Source organism: Dasypus novemcinctus, chromosome 1 (genome assembly GCF_030445035.2).
Source record: "Dasypus novemcinctus isolate mDasNov1 chromosome 1, mDasNov1.1.hap2, whole genome shotgun sequence".
NCBI classification, from domain to species: Eukaryota; Metazoa; Chordata; class Mammalia; order Cingulata; family Dasypodidae; genus Dasypus; species Dasypus novemcinctus.
In genome coordinates this window covers 136,704,547-136,727,053 of record NC_080673.1, presented here as the reverse complement: position 1 = coordinate 136,727,053, position 22,507 = coordinate 136,704,547, and the positions used below count along the sequence as shown (strand labels likewise).

At 34.5% G+C, this 22,507-nt stretch overlaps 1 protein-coding gene across 1 annotated transcript in view; it reads right to left on the bottom strand.

Annotated features, from left to right (window-relative positions):
- LOC101437136 (UDP-glucuronosyltransferase 2A1) overlaps window positions 1-16,420 on the bottom strand; it is an 80,873-nt gene extending 64,453 nt beyond the window's left edge. Inside the window, exons 1-2 of the mRNA XM_004477562.3 lie at window positions 16,316-16,420; window positions 12,014-12,781 (exon numbers count right to left, since the gene is read on the bottom strand). Coding sequence (XP_004477619.1) covers window positions 12,014-12,731 — 718 coding nt within the window. The 5' untranslated portion in view covers window positions 12,732-12,781; window positions 16,316-16,420. The remainder of the gene's footprint in view (window positions 1-12,013; window positions 12,782-16,315) is intronic.
- Between the last annotated feature and the right edge of the window lie 6,087 nt (window positions 16,421-22,507).

The following is a 22,507-nucleotide window of genomic DNA, read 5'->3' as shown; positions in this document are numbered from 1 at the left end:
ATCTTTGGCAAGGCACAAGGACCAGCATTATTATCACTAACTTGTGGCTCAATTTTTAAATTTTGAAAAACAATCTTCATTTATAGGAGGTCTATTTAAACATTTCAAGATGTTTTAATTAATTAGGTTATAGAGTGAATTACTTCACATTTAATAGAACATATTTTTCTTCTCTGATAAAACAAAATGATCATTGTCTCCTACCCATTGAAACAGGGACTTTTTCACTCTTTTTTACATGCCATTTTATACACATATCAGGGAGATATATCCTGGAGACCATGGGGCTTTTTTATTCAGAAGCAGGTAGTGGGTTAAGTTAGATGGACTCAAGTTCAATAGCCTAAATTCACAAACTGGCCATTTACAAGTTTTGTGAGCCTGAGGGGTTACATAGACTGTCTCAGGCTCAGTTTCCACATCTGAAAGAAGACAATGAAGCTAATTTGTTGTATTACTTTACAGATTAACAATAACATTTGCAAAAATGCTTAGCAAATTGCTGGGTTCAGAGCAAGGGTTCAGTAATGTCAGCAGTTTAGTGAATTAGCCTAACAATTGATTAGTATATCAGTGGGCTCTCTACACAGTAACTGGCTAGGCATTTGATTTAGTGATATCAATTGTGATTCTCAGTGAATTTCAAACTAAACAAGACTGACTAGTGCTAATTTTGTTTTAAAAGTTAAAATCATTAGAGGCTGCCATTAAAAAGACCAGACAACAAAAATATTAAACTGATAGAAAACAGGTTTTGAGGATGCATTAAATGGTGGATTTGAAGCTATCAACCCCTTTTGTTTACTCTATTAATTTTGTCCTCACACTTGGTTGCCCTTAAGTTATGAATTTCAGGCCCTTGAGCAATGAAAGAACAAGGAACATGGATGGAGGAAAAGAGGAAAAAGAAGTGATACTTCTAAAATTATTATATTTGTGTCCTCTCAAGTGTCACTCCCAGTTTGGATACAGTGGCAACACTGTAAAAATTAGATAGATATGATGTGATTATGCCAAATACCATTGATTGTACACTTTGGATAGATTGTGTGCTTGATTAATGTGTAACAATAAAATTCATTTGTTTAAAAAAATAAAAATAAAACAAAACTGCCAGAGAGGACTGTTAACACTCTAATCCTGATGACCAGTAAAATAGGACTACATAGGGGATTTCTGCATAATTTCTTCTTGGGGAAATTTGTTGCTGCTATGATCTTCCAATAAAACAGTGACAAAGACATACCAGACATAATCAAATGTGTGTTTATAAAATATTTAGATGTCTCCGATTATTGAGGTCTCTGAAAGTAGAACATAACAATTAGAGATTACTATTACTAAGCTATGATAGCACTTAAATATTATCAAAATAAACCCCAGAAGGTAAAATACATATAGACACCACTGATTTACCCTGAAAAAAAATTGAAGATTTCAAGGTGATATTTTGTTACTGTTAACTCTCTGCAGTTCGATAAAACAATGATCTAATTTAGTAAAAAAACAATAAGAGATAATAAACAGATTTATAACCGTTATGTTTTTTTGTTTTCAAATTATATTCAAGTGTTAAAAATATTTAATGTCATTGGTGGCAACATAGGTTTCTGTTATATTTATTCTTTAGTTTCCTGTATGTCTGAAATGTCTCATAATTGCAAATTCAAACGTTATTTAAAATTAAAAAATATATATCTGGGGTCATACATAAGTATAATCTTAGATTTTAATTTCCATAAATGGAAAAAAAAAAGACTATTATGCCTAATTTCAAAACAAAAATAAAGTTCATTAACTTAAAATTATCATGTATTTCTTTACAAGAGTCTAATAATAGCTATTCTAGATAAGATTTGATTACTGCAAAATGTGACTGTCATTCTGGAGGGAGCTTGAGTCCAGCATGTCCACAAAAGTAGGTCGAGAAAGGTTTAAAAAAACTGCCGCAGTCACATACATGGCAGATAGATGGCAGATTGGATGAATAAATGAATACCTGGTTCCCAGGCCAAGGTTCTTTCCTATAATGAAATTTTAAAAAGCATGCCTATGATGCATCAATATATGAGCATATTGAGTTAAAAATAATTCAGCCATATAAAATGCACACCTATTAGACTATTGTCCTGATAAATTGGTTCAAGTTCTCATTTTCATTCCTATCTTTGTTTACTTTGAAAGGGAGCACTCCAACGGGTAATGCAACAGAGACTAAGTTCTCATAAAACCTTTAATATGTTTTTGTGTATAACACTTAATGTGTGTAACACTTGATGGAGAATGCTTAATTCATCTGGATAAAATCAAATTAGAGTTAAATCTTCTCCAAATGTATACAATGCCAATAGTTCAAATCGTGAATCCTTAAAACAATATTTTTGTACAGATGTCCTACTTTACATTCCCCCCCCCCCGCCCCCAGATGTTCCCTGCCTTGAAGGTTTCCTCTTTCTGGGCTCTCTGTGAGCATTGCGCTGAGTTTCTAGGATATAACTGTGCTGATTCTGTTTTCACTGTTTCCCAGGCTTGGAGGTGGCTCCAGAGGCCACAAAAGCCTGGAAACTTAACTTCATACTAAGTGATCAACTGCTTAGTCACATTAAATTTCATCCTCACATCAGTGTTTCAGTTTAACTTGAGTTTCTTGAATCCAATGTAGTTAATTCTTTCAAAAGCTTAAGTTTAGATGTACTTTTGTCTTTCCTTTATTTTGCTGATTATCTCCTGGTGATATCTACCACTTTCTCGATTGTAACCACAGGCAAACTACTCAGCTTCCTCATATGCAAAATGAGGAAAACGATAGGATTTATTTTCTAGAGTAGCTGTGAGAATTAAATGAAAAAACTACACATAAATTACTCAGAATAGCATCTGTGCTCACTAAATGTTAGTGGAATATGATACAGTAGGGAGACAATCTTTTTTAAGCTATTCAAATTAATGAGCTCTCACCACCTTCATCCCCTGCTTGTGCCCTCTCAGACAATGGCAAACACTGCATTCCCTGCCAGAGTCAGCCATGCTGACTTGAGCCATTCAGTCTTGAGTCATGTGCCAAATGATGTTATAATACATCAAGTATTAAAAGTCACAAATGATTTACATTAAGAAATATGCACATATAAACTTCAATATTATACTCTAAAAATTATCATTTCCATTCTCTTTCATTCTGAAACCCTTCCCTGAGTGGGAGGAATAAAGAAAGATTGACAGCTTTCTCTGGGAATTGTGCCTCCCACAGTCAAGACCCTCTCTACTGCATCCCATCCATGTCATGTGACTGTCATCTGGTTTATGAGTTACTGATTTGAGATTAATTTAAATTTTAAAAGTAGAGGAAGGGAGGAAAGATAGGAGAAAGAAAGGGAAGGAAGCAAGGGCAAAACTAGAAAGAAAAATAAAGATCAAAACCAAAAATTATTATTCTCCAAGGAAAAGGACTTGAATAATTTTTTTCTCTTTTAAAACGATTACTGGAAATCAAATACAGCGGAGACATACACTCTCAAAGGTACTTCAGTTCTAGCACTTTACAGTAACTTAATTATCAGTTCTTAGTGAGGACCTCATTCATGCAAGGAAGTAATTATTTTAGTCATTCTTTCTGAAGATCTGTTATTTTGTCTATTTAATATATTTGCAACATAGTATATTCTTATTCTAGATGACATAAATTTTTAGAGATTATTCATCCTACTTTTTGTTTTTAAAGTGGCTAAAAGGTAAGATTCTTTGTTGCTAATAATATGCAATGTTTATGGAGTATAAATATTTTTATTGGTGTTAAAACATTGCAGGATCCTTTCTTTAAATGTGTTCATAATTATAGTAGCTTTTCTGTTGCTATTATGAAAATTAAAATTAAATTTACTTGTTTCAGTTTTCAATGAACATTTTGAAATCTGAAGAAATCATTTTCTTGCTTTCATTAGAAGATGTTAAGGAGCGTTTTGATGTTAAGGTCAGAAAGAAATTCTCAAGCAACCTGCTCAAGGTAAGAGAGTCGCATGGTGACCTCTGCCTTAGGAATATCAAGTTACTTGGTGATAGCATGGACCAATTAAACTCCATTCAGCAAATTTCAAAATAGGTAAGAAATAGAAAAGTAAACTGCAAAGGCTTTATACATTGAAAGGAAGATAAAACGTACCCAAGGATATTAAACCTAAAATATCCTCAATAAAAAATGGATTTCCACCTGAAATTTTAAAAGGAGAGAAAAAATGTTCTGTAACTAGAGAATATGACATAGAAGGTTTAGCATCAGAAGGACTTTAGTTTGAAAGCTAGTTTCTCAATCTAGTAGCTATATGAGATTTTAAGAACATATATAGCTCAGTCTTTTCAAGCCTTAATAAGCTCATCTTTAAAATGGTGACAATAGATTTTTCTTCATAAATTCATTTCAAGGTTTTAGAGATAATATATGTGAAGCACTTATCACAGTGCCCAGTGCACAGGAAAAGATCAATTAAAGTTAATTGCTATTACTAATATTATATCTATGATTTTGAACCAAGCACGCATGACCTGAAATAAAACCAGTATTTTCAACAACATGTATCCAATACCTAGCAATTAGCAGAGATTAAGGATACACACTGAGGTACTTATTGTGTTCCACTGAAGAAAAGTAATCTTAGAGACAGTTGTCCTATTTATTTATTCAAGTGTGACAATTTGAAACCTGAGAGAGATGGCTATGTGGATTTGCACAATGACTTTTATTATAATATTTAAGCAAAATTTGTAGAAGGCAAGCTCAAATTATAAATTGTAAAGAAATTATTTTTATAAGACAGTTGATTTATCATTCTCATGTATGATTCTAAATCTAGAAAGGCTTCTATATAAAATAAATTGCTCTGTCATGTCGGTACATTTACTTCTTACCTGCTCTTTTGAATATGAGTGTTTGTGTCCAGGAACATAAGAACAACACCATGTTTTAGTAAAGACTAACTTAGTCATTCTGAGGCAGCAGGGTGTAATTGGATGAGAAACATGATACTGTCACAATGAGTACTTAAGAATATCTTTAGAAATCCTGATTACTTTTCCCATGAACAGATTGTTAAGAAGGATTAGTATCTTTTTTTTTTTTTTTTTTTTTGAGTTTTTCATAACAAATTTATTCTCAGATCACAGAACAAAATAAAGAACAAAAACTGAACTGGCACCAAGGGCAAGAGGAGTGGGGACAAAAGACACTAATACAGAAACTAAGCCGTGCTGGGGTGTCAGCCCAGCAGACACCTCAAGCTCCCCCGGACCACCCCCCAAGCCACCAGGCAAGCAGAGCCCCCTGCCCGCCCTCCAGCCGCCCCTCGCACGCTGCCCGCCGGCGTCTGCAGGCGGTGCTCCCGGGCGTCCCGCCAGCCCGGGCCGTGCAGCGGGGCCTCTGCCTCCAAAAGCCCGGGCGGGGAAGGGCCGAAGGAGCATGCCAGAGCTCGTTCTGGCGCTGCGCTGGGTGAGCGGGCGCGCCCTGCAGCTCCTCCGGAGACCCAGTCCTCCTCTGCGGCCGAGTGCGGGGGCCCTGGGCTGGCCGCCGAGGACACGAGGCGGCCCAGGGCCTGCGCCCCGTGCAATGCGGCGCGGCAGGGGTGCTCCCATGCTGTTTGGGGACACGAGAAGGCCCCTCGCGAGGGCGGAGGGGAGGAGGAAGGGCCTCGAGCACGGCCTGGAAGTGCGACGGGTGCGGGGACAACAGGCATCTCTACTGGTGCGACGTCACCCGGGCAGGGGCCAGCCAGGGGGGCTGGAGGGTGCAGCGCTGCCCCGGGGCCACGTGGCGGGCCCCAAAGGAGCCAGGGCGAGGCCCGGCGGCACTGCCCGGCGCCAGGGGGGCGTCAGGAGGCGTCAGGCGCGCGTCCGGGGGCGTCAGGCGCGCTGGGCCTCGGCGCCAAGGGTGATGGCGGAGCCCCAGGGCCCAAGATGGCGTCGCGAGGGGCGGGGCGTCGCGAGGGGCGGGGCAGCGCGCCCCAGCGTCAGAGCTTAATACTGGGAGAATAGTGTGCTTTTATCACCAGCATTAACTTACAAGCAAAAGACAATGGAACACGTGATTCTGAGACTACAAACATGGGAAAGAATAAGTGGGGGGTGCCCTCACCAATATAGGAGTATTTATACTCATTAAAGGGGCATTGTAATCATGAACATTATTATTCCAAGGCTGAGGAGGAAGAATACTTGATAAAAGCATAAGTGATGGGACAAAAATGTAAACATACATTGTGAGGAAGGACCATTCTACTTACGTTCTGCTTTACATTAACTGAGATGCTACATATATTCAGATGGCACTTTTAGTTAAGTACCTGCACAAAGACATGAGAAATTTTTCAGATCTTCACAGCTTCATTTGCCTTATAAAGTACCCTTTGTTCCTTCTCTTTCATCATTTTTATTAAGATCCATTTTCAGCCTTATGATGTTGCGCATTTTCTTACTTCTTCCAAGGAAACCTTCAGGCTTATTTGTAATCCTCATGGCTATGTTCTCCCTGGATGACAGAGCAACTGGGTCCTCTTATGTCCCAGGAGAAAAACAGCTGTTTCTGAGCTTTGTAACAACTAGATAAGATACATGGAGGGGATGATGATTTTTGCTGATTAGCGGTATTAATTAAATCAGCTCTCCTGTTTTTGGTTATATAGGCATTCCTCCATGATATGGCGGGTTAGGTTCCAGACCACCACAATAAAATGAATATTACAATAAGGCAATTACACGAATTTCTTTTCCCATTGCATATAAAAGTTATATTTACATTATACTGTAGTCTAGTAAGTATGCAATAGCATTATGTCTTAAAAATCAATGTATATTCTTAATTTTAAAATACTTATAGTGCTAAAAATTCTAACCATCATCTGAGTCTTCAGTGAGCCATAATCTTTTTGCTGGTGGTAGGTCCTGCCTGGGTATTGATGGCTGCTGACTGATTAGAGTGTTGATTTCTAAAGGTTAGGGAGACCATGACAATTTCTTAAAATAAGACAAAAATGAAATTTGCCACATCAATTGACTCTTACTTTCACGAAAGATTTCTCTATAGCATGCAACGCTATTTTATAGCAGTTTACCCACAATAGAATCACATTGTGCCCAATCTTTCAAAATTATAGTCAATACCCTCAAACTCTGCCCCTGCTTTATCAACTAAAGTGATATAATATTTTAACTCTTTGTTGTCATTTGAACATTGTTCACAGCATCTTCACCAAGAATAGATTCCACCTCAAGAAACCACTTTCTTTCCTCATCCATAAGAAGCAACTCCTCATCCCTTCAAGTTTAATCATGAGGTTGCAGCAATTCTGCCATATTTTCAGGCTCCACTTCTAATTCCAGTTCTCTTGCAATTTTTACCTTATCTGCAGTTACCTGCTCCTCTGAAGTCCTGAACCCCTCAATGTCATCCATGAGAGTTGGGATAGATTTCTTCCAAACTCCTGTTGATGCTGATATTTTGACCTCCTCTCATGATTCACAGATGTTAATGACATCTAGAGCAGTGAAACTTTCCAGAAGGTTTTCAGTTTGCTTTGCTCAGATGCACCAGAGGAATCACTACCTATGATAGTTACAACCTTATGACATGTATTTTTGGAAAGGTAAATGAGCATTGGCTTCAACTTAAATTCACCAGCTACATTATCCTTTAACAAGGGAGTCAACCAGTTTTTGAAGCTTTGAAGCCCAGCACTTACTCCTTTCTAGCTAGGGAAGTCCTAGATGGTATCTTCTTTCAATGGAAGGCTGTTTCATCTACATTGTAAATCTGTTGTTTAGTGTAGCCACCCGCATCATTTATCTTAGCTGAATCTTCTGGCTAACTTGCTGCAGCATCTACATCAGCACTTGCTGCTTCACCTTGCACTTTGATATTGTGGAGATGGTTTCTTTACATTTCATGAATCAGCCTCTGCTGGCTCCAAACTTTTCTTCTGCAGCTTCCTCACCTCTCTCAGCCTTCATAGAATTGAAAAGAGTTAGGGCTTAGGTCTGAATTAGACTTTAGCTTAAGGAAATGCTGTGGTTGGTTTGATCTTATATCCAGACCACTAAAATTTCTCCATATCAGCAATAAGGCTGTTTCACTTTTTTATCATTCCTGTGTTCACTGTAGTAGTGCTTTTAAATTCCTTTAGGAACTTTTCATTTGCATTCACAACTTGGTGAACTGTTGTAAGAGGTCGAGCTTTTGGACAATCTTGGTTTTTGACATGCCTTCCTCACTAATCTTAATCATTTCTAGCTTTGATTTAAAGTAAGAGACATGTACCTCTTCCTTCCCCTTGAAAACTTAGAGGCCATTTTAGGATTATTAATTGGACTAATTTTGATATTGTTGTATCTCAGGGACTAGGAAGACCCAAGGAGAGAGAGATGGAGAACAGTTGATTGACAGAAGAGTCAGAACACACACATATTTATTCCTTAAGTTCACCATATTATATGGACATGGTTCATGGTGTCCCAGAATATTTACAATAGTAACATCAAAGATCACTAATTGCAGATCACTGTAACAGATATAACTAATGATGGAAAAGTTTAAAATATTGCAAAAATTACCAAAATGTGATACATACAAAGACACAAAGTGGGCACATGCAGATGCAATAAAAAATATGATGCCAATAGACTTACTAGACACAGGATTTAACACAAACTTTCAGTTTGTAAAAAACATAATATGTGCAAAGTACAATAAAGCGAAGCACAATAAAATGAGTATGCTGTTGGAAACTGAGGCACAGTGGCCTCTCAAGGAGAGACATGCTGTCTCCATGGCTATGCTTGCAACCCAAAGAATGCGGTAATTAAGAGTTCCCGGCAAATGGGATGAAGCTGTTAAAGGCTGAAAGAAAAAATGAGCACATACCTTTTGTAGTGAATAGGACACTTAGACTTTGTACCTTAAGATAAGATTTTTTTAAATTCCTTAGACTATGGGTAATGCTGATAGTTAATACATGTTCTGCTTGATGACACATAGGCTATGTGTTTATGCTTATTGGCACGTAGGCTATGTATGCCTGCATCTCAGCACATACACTGGGGTATATAAAAAGCCCCTTGTAAACAATAAAGTTGTCTGAGGAGTCATTACTTGCAGACCCCCTGATCCCAGCTCTCTCGTTCTTTCTCTTTGCTTCCTTCTCCCTTTTCTCTTTCTTTCATTCCCGATACCCTTCAGGTCCAAATCTCCAACACTATGCCTGTTCTTATCCACTTTTAGCAACACACAGTCTCATACACTAAGCTATGTATATCTATTTTTATTGATATAGATCATATTTTATAACTATTTTAGAACAGAGGTTTATAGCAAAGAAGCCAGCGTGTCACTAGCTATCACTACAGAGGATCACTGCAAAGGATCCTCAAATTTTCTCTTTTTGAGATTCATGCAACCCACTCTTTTGCACATTGGAGGCTGTCATTTTTAATTGTTGATGCCATTTAGGATTTTTATTCATTAGCTGATAACCATCTGAATGCTTCACAAATTATGCCTACAAGCCAACATCGCAATTTCTGAAGTTTGTATACAAGAAAGTATGATTCCTTAAATATTCTTTGAATTTTGTTTTTATTATTTTGTTAAAATAAGAGCATGAATCAATTTGTTGATGTTAATGATGAAAAGTTAAAGTCTCAAAATTTAATACTAATCTGAGAAATACAACTTTTCGAAAGGTAATGTTCCATCTCATTATCATTGGGTTTAGTCTGTACTTATGAAGTCTATCTTGAAAACCATGAAAGATATTGAGTAAATAACAAGTAAGATAAGACTATATACAAATTATGGGCCATAATTATGCTTTGTGGAATAATGTTAGCTGGAAAGGTAATCATGCTTATACATGTAAAATTATTGCTGGACCTTAAATCATTTGCTTTTGACAATTTCAGGAAGATGTTATATAAAAAAGCAGATTATCAAATAGCCTGCACACACAAGCAAAGCAGAAAACTTAGAAATGAGATTACCAACAAAGAAGCAAAATTAGTTATATCAAAAATAGTTATGTCTATTTAGTAGACAACACTAAATTTCTCATGACACTTCCTCTGAGATCTCAACCCACATTTCTACCTTCTTATTGGACATTCCCCAAAGCATCTCAAATGCATGCCCAAAATTGGATGCATTATTCCCACCCCCAAATTTGTTCTTTCTCATATTCAAAATCTCATTTGACTATGCATTTATTTGCTTACTGCAGTCAGAAATTTTAAAGCCATACAAATCTCTTCCTCACCAGTCTTACCACTATTTGACATTCAGCCATTAGCTTCTATTAATTCCACCTGATAAACATCTAATACTTATTGAATGCTTAATATATCCAGCCACTCTTCTAAAATCCTTTCCTATATTACCTAATTTGATCTTTTCAGCTGCCCTCTGAAAGATGTAAAAAATGAAGTGTAGGTGCAAAGAGACAATAACTTCTCCATGGTCACACACCCTAATAATTGGAAATTGTGTATCAACAACCTAATTGAGTTACTATGTAATCTTATAAATATCTTCTCAAACTGTATTATTTTTCTTCATTCATAAGTTACTTTCCTAGTATTTGGTCTTACCATGTCTTTTCTGAAGGACTCAGTGGTCTACAGTCTGACCTCTGGCCACTCTAACCCCACAAATATCCAGGGTATCGTATATAAATTCAAATTAAATCATAATACACCCATTTAAATGGCTCCCAATTTCCTATTAGATAAAATCCAGAGTGCTCCACATCACATAGATGCTTTGACAAATATTTATTGGATTAATTCATTCTTGCAACCCCTGCATCTCTAGCATTGTCTCCCAGCCTCCGCAGCTTATCTTTTGGCCTTCAGAAATTCTGAACCATTAGTAATACCTAATATGCTTTTGTTGTTTTGATTCTTCATAACTTAGGTTATATAGTTTTCTTCTCCACACTTGGTTTGCAGGAAATCTTAAATTCACTGTTTAAAAATTTCTTTGTACATCACCTTAACTCACCTTTTCAGAATACCACTTTCTCCTGTCACATAATGGCTATTTGATCTAACTATCTCTAAACTTTATTCACATTTCCATTATCTCACTCAATCACATTGTAATATTCCCTTCATGTCTGACTCCTTTGCTTGACTATGAAATCCTTAAAGTCAGGGATATTATCTGTCTTTATTGTTACTTCTCTATCTAAGAGAGTGCCTAGTAAATGGTAGAAACTCCATAATTAGTGAAGAGTAAATAATAAAACTCAAAAACATGAAATGGACAAAGCCAATTTGAAATTTTGACTAATAGGTATATAAACACAGCAGCATGATCATTATAGATTTTGATGCTAATATACCAATGATTATATATTTCTCCATCATACCCATCATATAAATAGTATATCACACTTAAATCATTTAAATAAACTTAAAATGAATAATCATCCTGACCATTGATGTTGTATTTTCTCTAAAATTCACATCTTATAAATATACATAATATTTTAATGTGTAAATGGATAATGTTTTTATTTGCAATGCTCTTTTGATCAATGATCAGAGATTACCTATTTATGTGTATATTTTTAAACTTACACACACATAAGTACATATATTAAGAATGGCCTTTAGAAAGCTTAATCTCTTGTGAATTTCTCCACACACTAGTTTCCAGGCAATTTCTCTTTTCATTGTAACATGTAAATGAGAACCTGTCATATTTTTAAACTAAGGTATGTTATAAAATAAATTAGTTGGAATCTTCAATATATAAAATAAAGTAGTTGGAATCTTCAATTCCAGAAAGGTAGGAAACAGCACACTGAAGTTTTGAAGTATATTATCTTTTATCTTCTTTTCCACTATCAAGTGATAGTAGTAGAGAGTACATCAGTATGTTGGATTGAAAAGAAATAGGCATTGAGAAATAAAGAAAGAATAGGTGGCACAAAGTCTTTGTTCAAATTCAAATAATAAAACAAAACTTGTTACATACCCAAAGCTTTACTATAGTAGGAATCCCATGGTTTCCAAAGAGTATTAAACATGTAGTCCTGTAGATGGTAGGAGATGAAATTTCGTACTCTGTCAGTGAAAGACATCTGGTCGGTGAGCTCTGATAAAATGGCAGGGACGTAGGAAGGAGGGTATGGAACTTTCCCACAATGCTTTTCCACTGTTGAGGCTGGAGAAAACCTCAGGGAGTAAATAAATGGAATTCCCAGTTTTAAAGCTATTATATCGCCACAAGGAAAAACTGGATCCGATATCAAGACTTCAAACTTGCTTTTCTTCAACTTTTCCATCAACTTTTGGTTTTGAAGAACACCATCACAAATTTCTCTGGTCACTTTGTGGAAGTCCTGAATGACTTTAGCCATTTCCTGATAGAATCTCCAAATGGTTGAAGGAAACGGCCTATTTTCTAGCCATGTCAAAACAAAGGCCTTGATCACTCCTTCTATTCTTTCTTTGCCAAAGGGCACCTTATATATTTCAAATGTCAAAGATGAGTTATGGGATGGTGTGATGAAGAGTGCACCAGAGGCAACTAAGACAGTAACATTATGCTCTTTTTTGATCAGCTCATCTATAATTATCTTAATATTTAGCCAATGGCTACCTTCCACTGGCCAAATCAGAACATTCCCTCCAAGAGTGGTTCCTAGGAGACTTATCTGGAGAAACAGCAACAGAATCTTCTTGTTTAACATGATATAGCTTGAAGTAAAGATTTTGTGAGATGTGAATCAAATGAATTCCTCTATTTTTCAAAGAAAAAAGGAGAGACAAAATTATTTCTCAGTTTTCATTCAAACCAGTTAATACTCTTAAGAGCTTTTACTTTACCAGATGGTGTTAATCATAGTAATTCCATATTTTATAGTAATTACAGTTTTAAGTGTAAAATGTGTCTGACTTTTCAACCTATTACTTCACCTTTGCTAGTCATTCTTGATTTTGATCCTTCTTTTGAACTGTATTTCTCAGACCTTTCTTTGATTCTCACAATTTTCAGCACCTAGAGCACTAACTTTTAAATTAGTATTACTGAATTGACTGAAACAAATGAACATCTCTATTACACATCTAAGTCTTGGTCCTAAAACCTCAGTGAGGACCAAAACTCATTCAGAATATAGTGATGCTAATGCTATAGGTTTTATCATATTTAATACATTTTATAAATTGCTATTATCAATATTTGAATTATAATAGTTATTAATTATTGAGATAGGTAGATTACAAAGATAATATTTATAAAATATGAAGTACAAATATAGTAAGTATAATACTTATTACTTTAATAATGTTTAGATAAATATTTATGTTAATGGATCATTAAGAAAAAAATTGCAATTAAATGAATACAATATCTACAAGTAATATGTGCAAGAGATTATAAGTAATTTACTAGTGTAAAAGGAGCCTATTTGAAGGGAATTGCTTATTCAGAGTCTTCTACTTAAATCACTGCTTAAAAGCTAACTAGCCTCTGTGAATAAATACTTTAGATTTAGACTCTGCCTTTAGTGATTGCTAGTATGCATTGAGCCCTTTGACATTGTTCAAGATGTTTTATATATGATAATCTCATTTATTTCTCAGTAAAAATACTCCAATGAAGTGAGGTCTATAATTATCCCCACATCAAAGAAGGGACCATTGTTCAGAGGGTCAAGTAACTTGCCAAATTCATATAGCTAATAAATAAAGGGACTGATAAGTGGCACCTTTAGGCTTTCTGGCTTCCAAAGCCCATTACACTGACAACTAAAATTGTCCTATCAGGATGTATCATGCATCCTTATCAACTATAAGGCATCTATAAGAACAAGAGATTGACTCAAACATGTTGACACAAAATGTAAAATATGAATTTGTGTAACACACATTGGATAATGTAGTATCAAATCATACAGCTAAAATTATCTCTATGAAAATTGTACATGTGTATGCATTTGGGTCGGTGAATAAATAGAAATGACTCTTGTATTATAATAATTCTGCTGAAGTTAGAAATTCTTTATTCTTAGATGATGTCTTAACATTGTCTCCTCTGAGCTCTGCAGTCATCAAAGATAATTTGTGGTTAAATAGTAACTATCTCCTTAGTCTCCTCTGAGTTCTCCAATCATCAAAGATAATTTGTGTTTAAATATTGACTATTTCCTTAAAACAGTTATTAACTTTTACAAAGTACTGCTCAAAGTTTAGCAGACTAGATCATACAGTTCACGGGGATGGATTTCAACTCAAGGCCCTCTGCAGTAAGATTTTAAAGTCTATGCAAAATTGTTGCCTACTAGTGCCAGCCCAGTCTGTAGTGATTGTCAGACTGTCTAGGATGGAAAACTGGTCACAATTCACTTTTATCATTTTAACTTTTTATCTATGAGCAGGGGATCAGATCCAGTTTCAGATAATGAAAATAAAATAGTTCACTCAGTTACTATTGTTTATCCATGCCTACTATTCACAGCACATGCTACTAGGTGAAAGATGAATCAAAGAGAGAATTCTCATATCCAATTTACAGTCTGTCAATAGAAGAAAATAAAAGTATATACATAAGTGTAACAAAAATCAGAAAAGTTTTCTTAGAGTTAGCATCAATTATGTAAAGAATTTAAATTTTAAAACCATGTTGACCAAAGAATCCTAGTTTAACCTGTGTACCTTGACATTTATGAGACTCAGTTTCTTCATTTTTAAACGAAAAGTAAAACAAGCTTAAGAAGTTTTTGTGAGTATAAAATAATGCAAGAAAATAAATAATATAATATTTATTTTCTAAGAAATGAAAATCTATGAAATAGATACCATATATTATTATATAATAATATATTAAAATATAAGATAAATACATATTTAAAGAATTAAATAAATAAAATAATATTTATTAAGCAACTAAGTGACAATTATAGAACCCAGATGCTTAAAATCTATTGTTCTCTTTTAATCCTTTCTCAGGTGAAATGACACAGGTAAAAAGTTTTAAGAGTTCTAGAGATTAGAGATAGCGTCCAGCTTTTTGAGGGGTAGAGAGGGGTGATGCAGGGAGTATAAGAAAGTCTTCATGAGAGATGTGGTATTTGATGCTCATCTCAGAATATGGAGCATCAGAAATTGAATGATGAGTCTGGAGAGTACTCAGGAAAACAGGCAGAATACACATAGGCAGCCAATGGTACATCATAAAACCATAAATGAATTCTCACTTTTTATAACTTCTCCTCAGAAATGTGACTAGCATTAAGAAATTCCACCTTCTAAATCAAATTATGAAGGTTAAATTTTATATTGGTTTATGTTCTTGATTTTAATAGAAAACCAAAAGGAAGATATTCTATTGACCATACAGCTTTAAAGAGGTTGTAAAAAATAGTTTGCCAAAAATGAAAGTTTGAACTTGTAATTTTAATTATTCTGATCTTAAAATCACTGAAAAGCTGAACTACTCTTTCAAGAAAACTTTGAAAGAAATAATAGTTAAATATATGATTAATATATTTTAAAAACAGGTGGGTTCAGAGAAAAATTTTATACATTTGAGTGACGTGCAAATATTTTATTATAAAGGATGAAAATAAAAGATGTACTTATTTAATTTCATAAAAAGAGAGGAAGCATGGAATTTACTTTACCAAAAGTATTTATAGGGTTTTTTTAAAACAAAATAACAGTATTTTTTAGAGGAACTTTAAGAAAGTTTCCTTTTTGTCTTTTTTTTAATAAATAAATTTTAGCTTCTTTGATCTATGTTAAACAAATAGAATTTAAAATATATAAACATGAAAAATACATACAATATTAAGAAAATATAATTCCCACCAAAGAATGACATCTTGCAGCTTGATGCATATGCAATTTTAAAGATGAGAGTGGCACATTTGTGAGAATCGTGCTTGCCTTTCCACATAAATCATACTTATACCTTATTTATTATTCCATGTGTAGTTTTATAGAGCAACAAATGTATTCTCCACTTGTTGCAATCATGAGAAAGAGATGTATCGTGAAAGATGCCAGTGAGTTGACATTTAGATAAAGCTCTCAATTGACTTCTCTATAAAATGTTCACTCTATTACTAAAAAATTATTTTGAAGGACAAAATCTGGTAAAAGCTCAAAATATTTCAAAATAGAACTGAAAAGTTTTTGAGGGGAAACAAAGAAAGAACCAAAAGTTAGCCCACAACCTTGTAGTGATTAATATTTCTTTTAGAAGAAAATATAGATTTAATCCAGTTGTATATTATATATTGTTTGTCATGCAAAGTTTCAAATTTCTTACCTGAAGTTTCCAGGAGGAACTTTGAAAGTGATTGTTTGCCACCAGGGAGAAGTTGAACTTAAATAAGTCCTAAACTGGGAAAGAGAAATATGATGAGGAATATGGAATATGATCTTAAAGTGAAAGAAGATTATTGAGATTTGTTTACGCTTAACATTCCCCGCCCATTATGTTATGAAGAGGATTAACATTTTTTTAAAGGTGTATCGTTCCACTGGTTCCACTGGTAACTATTTGCATTGCTTTTTTACTTTGTTATCATGGTCTTCTCTACACCTCTCCCATTTGCCACTGTCTATAAATATCTGAAATAATGGTTAGTAATGATTACTAACTTACTAATCTTGGATTATTATTAAGAGGTATGTAAAATTAGCATCACTCAATCTCAAATAATAATATAATATTATAAGAAAAGGAATTTTTTTAAATTGACAAGTCCTTTTTACACTGGACCTTATGATGATGGGAGAAGGCATGTTAATTCAGAGATAGAAGCCAGGGCAAAGTTGAATTACTCTATGTAGTGAAGAAGAAAGGCATTTGAAGCATCCCTGGAAAATCCTGGTGGTTTGATTAATCTTTGCCATTTATAAAAGTATATAGTAATTTAGATAATTAAATAAGTATTTTAAAGCCACACACCTTCATTATGTAACTTCCTTGGCTATTGAAATTACCATTACTGTCTGTCTGCAATATTTATGAAACAGGATAAAATTTTTAAATTAAATTTATTTAGTATGTGCTTTGGCATAGGTTTGAAAATATGTCATATTTAGTAATAAAGTGATGGGATAGAATAACATCACTCCTATTAATTAGTAAACAAATGTAGCAATAAAGTTCATACAGATTGTAAATTAGAAATAGTCCCTCAGAGACAGACTCTGTGTAAACTGTGAGAAATGTGGAGGCATACAGGGCTTCACATTGTAAGGGAAAAGGTTACATTTAGCTTTCACATGGATATCAACCTAAACTTGGCTCTGCAGTTAAAGTAAGGAAAGAAAAGAGTTCTAATGGCTCTGGAGCTGAATTTGAAAGTGGCACCAAATTTAAAGGCAGAGCCAAGTTTGAAGGCGGCACCGAGTTCGAAAGTGGCACTGAGTTTGAAAGCGGCGCCAACTACCAAACCACCAGAATGTAGAGAATGAGAGCGGTAACTAAGAGCAGGAACCCATGTAAGTTAATTAGACCTCTCAGATAGGCTGTGACCTCTGAAGTACCTAATCAATGGGGAACAGTGGAGGGACCTCCATGCTAGACTTAGGATATAAATGTTGTTGTTTTTGTTGTTTGGCACCCAGCCATTTTATCCAAGTCGCACAACCATTCTTGCAAGATCATTAATAAAATTCTTTTCTCCTCCACAATCAGGTGAGCTTTTGTTCTCTTACAGGTACAGCTTTCTTTCTAAAAACATCCATGTTTCTTCTTCTACACACACCTGACTACAAATATTCTTTATCAATTCATGGATATCCAGATTCTAGATAAGAGATATTGAGTGCATGTTTTATTTCTTTATCATGAATTAGTAATGTAATTCACCTATCAGCTAAATAATTCTTCAAGTAAAGCTTTCAGGATGAGAGCTGAGATTGAAAAAAAAAGCCAAAAGCTTTTCTTAGTTTTTAATACCTAATCATATAACTTCTGCCTTCACAAATGGAAGATGACATGAGTGCTAAATAATTTCTCTGATCACACATTAGCCACTAAAAATCCCTTAACCCATGTTCTATTTTATTTGTAAACATCCCATTACTAAAGATAATATTGAGGTTAACAATTTTTTTTTCTTCCAAAATGCCTATGTGTATGAGAGTGTTTGATATACATTATTCCTACAAATTATTTGGTCATAATGTGTGAAAGTAATGAGCTCTTTCAATATGTGCATGTTCTTTATAACCCAAGAAATTATAAATTGATAATTTTGATTAAAAGAAAAAGTGTTCTTGTTTTCATTGGCTATCAATATTGTGAAATTTAATAAAATATTTTTCTTATCATTTTTACCACTGAGTTTTATTTTTCTGATATGTATGTTATCTATTTCTGTGAAACAAATCATTCCAACATTTAGTAGCTTCAAACAGCAATCATTTTATTTGCTACCATTTATGTGAGTCAGCATTTTGGACTATATTTAGCTGGGCAATTCTGCTGAACTTGCTGGGTTTCCTTCATGCAGTGCGAGTCATCTAGTGGCTCTGCTTGAGTAAGATGGCCTCATTTATATGACCTGTAGTTGGTGCTGGCTATCGGCTGCTTGGTTCCATGGACCAGCTAAGCTGGAACTTCTTTATCTGACAGGCTCAGTGCAGTGTTCTGAGAGAGAAGGCAAAAGCAGTTGGGCTTCTCGAGACCTATGCATGGAAGTCATATTTTACTTCTGTAGACTTCTACTGGTCAAAGTAAGTTATCTGGACAAACCTAGAGTTACAGGGGGAGAAATTATGACAACCATGTTGCAAATGTCTACCACACATTGCATTCTCATCAATGGTGGGATTCATTGCAGCAATGATTCTCTAATAGGAAATCCATGAATATAATTAATCTCATAAGTAAATAAAATAATTGATATAATTATTTCCATATATGGAAAAAAGGACTGTTGACAAAATATTACACTCAATTCTATCTGACCAAAATAGTATTCAAATAAAGAGAAATTCATTGATATTTAATTAATATGACTCATAAATCAGCACCTTAACTTATCTGATATTTTAGAGTCATTTCCACAGTATTTACAAATAAGACAAGAAGGCAACTATCTACCATATTATTATTATTATTTTTTTTTAAAGATTTATTTATTTTATTTATTTCTCTCCCCTCCCCCCCCCCACCCCGTCCCGGTTGTCTGCTCTCTGTGTCTGTTTGCTGCGTCTTCTTCTTTGTCCGCTTCTGTTGCTGTCAGCGGCACGAGAATCTGTGTTTCTTTTTGTTGCCTCATCTTGTTGTGTCAGCTCTCCGTGTGTGCAGCACCATTCCTGGGCAGGTTGCACTTTCTTCCGTGCTGGGCGGCTCTCCTTACGGGGTACACTCCTTGTGCGTGGGGCTCTCTACTATGTGGGGGATACCCCTGCATGGCACAGCACTCCTTGCGGGCATCAGCACCGCTCATGGGCCAGCTCCACATGGGTCAAGGAGGCCTGGAGTTTGAACCGCAGACCTCCCATGTGGTAGATGGATGCCCTAACCACTGGGCCAAGTCCGCTTCCTTCCCCCATATTATTAAATATGTCTTTGGGTATATGGGAAATGAAATCAGACAAGAGATTGTAATCAGAGACAAAAATATTGTAAAGGAAGAGATAATATACTTCTGGTTATAGTTCATATGAACATGTATCTGGAAAACTACTACAAAGGATAAGAGAATGAAGGAAATTAACCAGGACATAAGATGAAAATTAAAAGAGAAGTGAACTTATATACACAAGCAATGACCAATAGAAGATACACTGGAAGAGATAACCCACTCATAATACCACAAAAAAAGATAAATTACTAGGCATAATTTAACAAAATATGTGCAAAACTATATGAGGGACAATTATAAACACCTGAAAAATTGACAAAAATATATTATTTCTTACATCTATTGCTCAGATCAAAATACAATGTGAATAACTAAAGATGATGCTAACATTACTTTTTAATCACAGTCATAAAATATGTGAACCTTCAAAATCTTAATACTTTGCAAAAGTACCTTGGGCCCTTGGGAGCAATGTAATGGACAACAGTAGCCAATGTTTTGTTTTTAGGAATAGACATTAGCTGTACGAGACTATCTTAATTTTAAAAATTCAACTAAAAATAAAAATGTACATTAAAAAAATTTTAGTCTCATTTAGTTTACTTTATGAGCACCTTTCCTTGCTTTTTTAATGTCATCAGACATTATCTGTAGCTCTAAGATTATATTATAATCTGCCAGTCCAGTGCTCTTAATTTCTTCCCACTTATGCCATGGAAGTATAGCTATTTTCTCAGCTATGACTCCTGTAAAAAATATTCCTCATTTCATTATGTCTAATTTATATAATTCTTATAAATGGCACTCCTGGACAGAGAGTGAGTTAGTGTGCTGGGATATATGATACAAAATGGGCTATGCCTGTTTCACCAGAAGAAGATGCATGGAACACAGAATGATGTTTAAAATATCAGTCAGAAAACAGTATAGAATCCTAGTAACTCACACCTGATTCAACTCAAATTGAAAACTAAAATAACTCCACATTTATTGTGTAATAAATATATGACATAAACTTCTCTTACTATAATTACAAAAATGACAACATATTAATTGTTACAGAAAAAAAAACAAAGTTGGACAAAGTTATTTCTCATAGCTGAATGGCTTTCCTCAGTGTGGAGCAGGAAAATCTAGCATCTGCTTTCTTGGGTAACTCATAATGGAATTGCTAGATAGAAAGAAAAAACATCATAAAAAAAAATCTTTTAATGTCCTGTTACTTTAAAGTGCCACAAAATATTTAGCTGCAGAAAAAAATTATTGAGTTTGCAAAAGTTTTTAAAAAAGACCTTAACGTTTTCTTCCTGATATTCACATTTTAGAAAATATTCTTTTGTTACTTTAAAGTTATGGCAGTTATATCTTATGTAATAATATTAAATGTTATTTCAAAACTGTTAGCTGCTTTCCATGGGCAGTTTAAAAATTAAAACTCAAAGAGTACCACACCTGTAATCATGGACTTAACAAGGAAGAATAATATAACTTGATAGGCCAATGCAATTTGATAGACAATATAATCTCACACTGCACTATATAATCTTTTAAAACAGTGTAGATGTTAGTTATAAAATAGCTCAAGATCTCTCTAGAATTAAAACATTTTTTCCATGAGAAAAATAAGCTATTATTTGCATTTTGAAAAGTAAAAGCAAATGAAACTTCAGAGTAATGATAAGCATATCAGCTGCTTGATTTACAGGAGAGTTGCATAAAATTATAACACATTATCTTAATAGGAGAAAACAGAATTATGAGGAGCTAAAAAAATAAACCAAGTTTATTTTTTTCTGATAAATATGAGATTTTGCTTCCATGATAAGCTTCTAAAATTAAAGGTTAATTCTGATGAGTTCCCTGAAGTCTTTGGTTGAGTACTGATGTGCACATGCATGTGAAGAAACTACTGAGATTGGAGGGAGAACAACCAAAAATAAGTAGGTGGTCCAGGAACAGTTCATATGACTACCTGCCAAAGTGAAAACTTCTCCAAATAGTCTAAGTAGTGTCCTTAGATGTGCATTGTCTCGGTGTGGAGTGAAATTTACCTTATATTAAAAGTCATCCTGGATCTGATGTAACAAACTTAAAAGCAAGCATCTACTGGGTCAAATACAAATATCTCTTTACTAGAACAAATGTCTTTAGTAGTTCAAAGAATAAACACACACACACATCCAACAAGGTAAAATCCACAATGAAACGTTATAAGGCACACAACAAAGCATAAAATGTCACGAATAACCCGAATAAATGTCATTTGTAAAATGAAATCACAGTAATGGCATAGATGATAGAATTAAGAGACAGGACTTTAAAATATCTATTATAAATAGCTTCTATACAAGAAGATACAGGAAATCATGAGAATGGTGAGGAGAGAAATGAAAGATTTCAAAAGTGATCCATATTAAATATATAGAGATAAAAATTACAATATCTAAAAAAATACATTTGGGTAGGATTAACAGAAAGTTAGAAACAATATAGAAACAACTAGCAAACTTGAAGTTATAGCAAAGGAAACTATATAATATGAATCACAGAGAAAAATAACCAGTTCCCCAGAAAAAAAAAATAACAGAAATGCCTAGCTTACACATCATTAGTCTTTGAAGGAGAGATTATAGACAGAAACAAATACTGAAATAAAGAGTGGCCAGAAGTTTCCAAATTTGATGATTCCCATACATATACACATATATCCTAGAAGTTCAAATAATCTCAAAGAAAGAGAAAGGGAGAAAGTCAAGAGGGAAGGAGGGGAGGCAGGGAGGGAGGGAGAAAGCAATCACCCCTGAGCACACCATAATCAATATACTGAACACTGGTGATAATAAGAAAATCTTAAAAACAGAGGAACAACAGTAAACAGATTATGTATTGGGGAATGAAAAAAAATGAACATT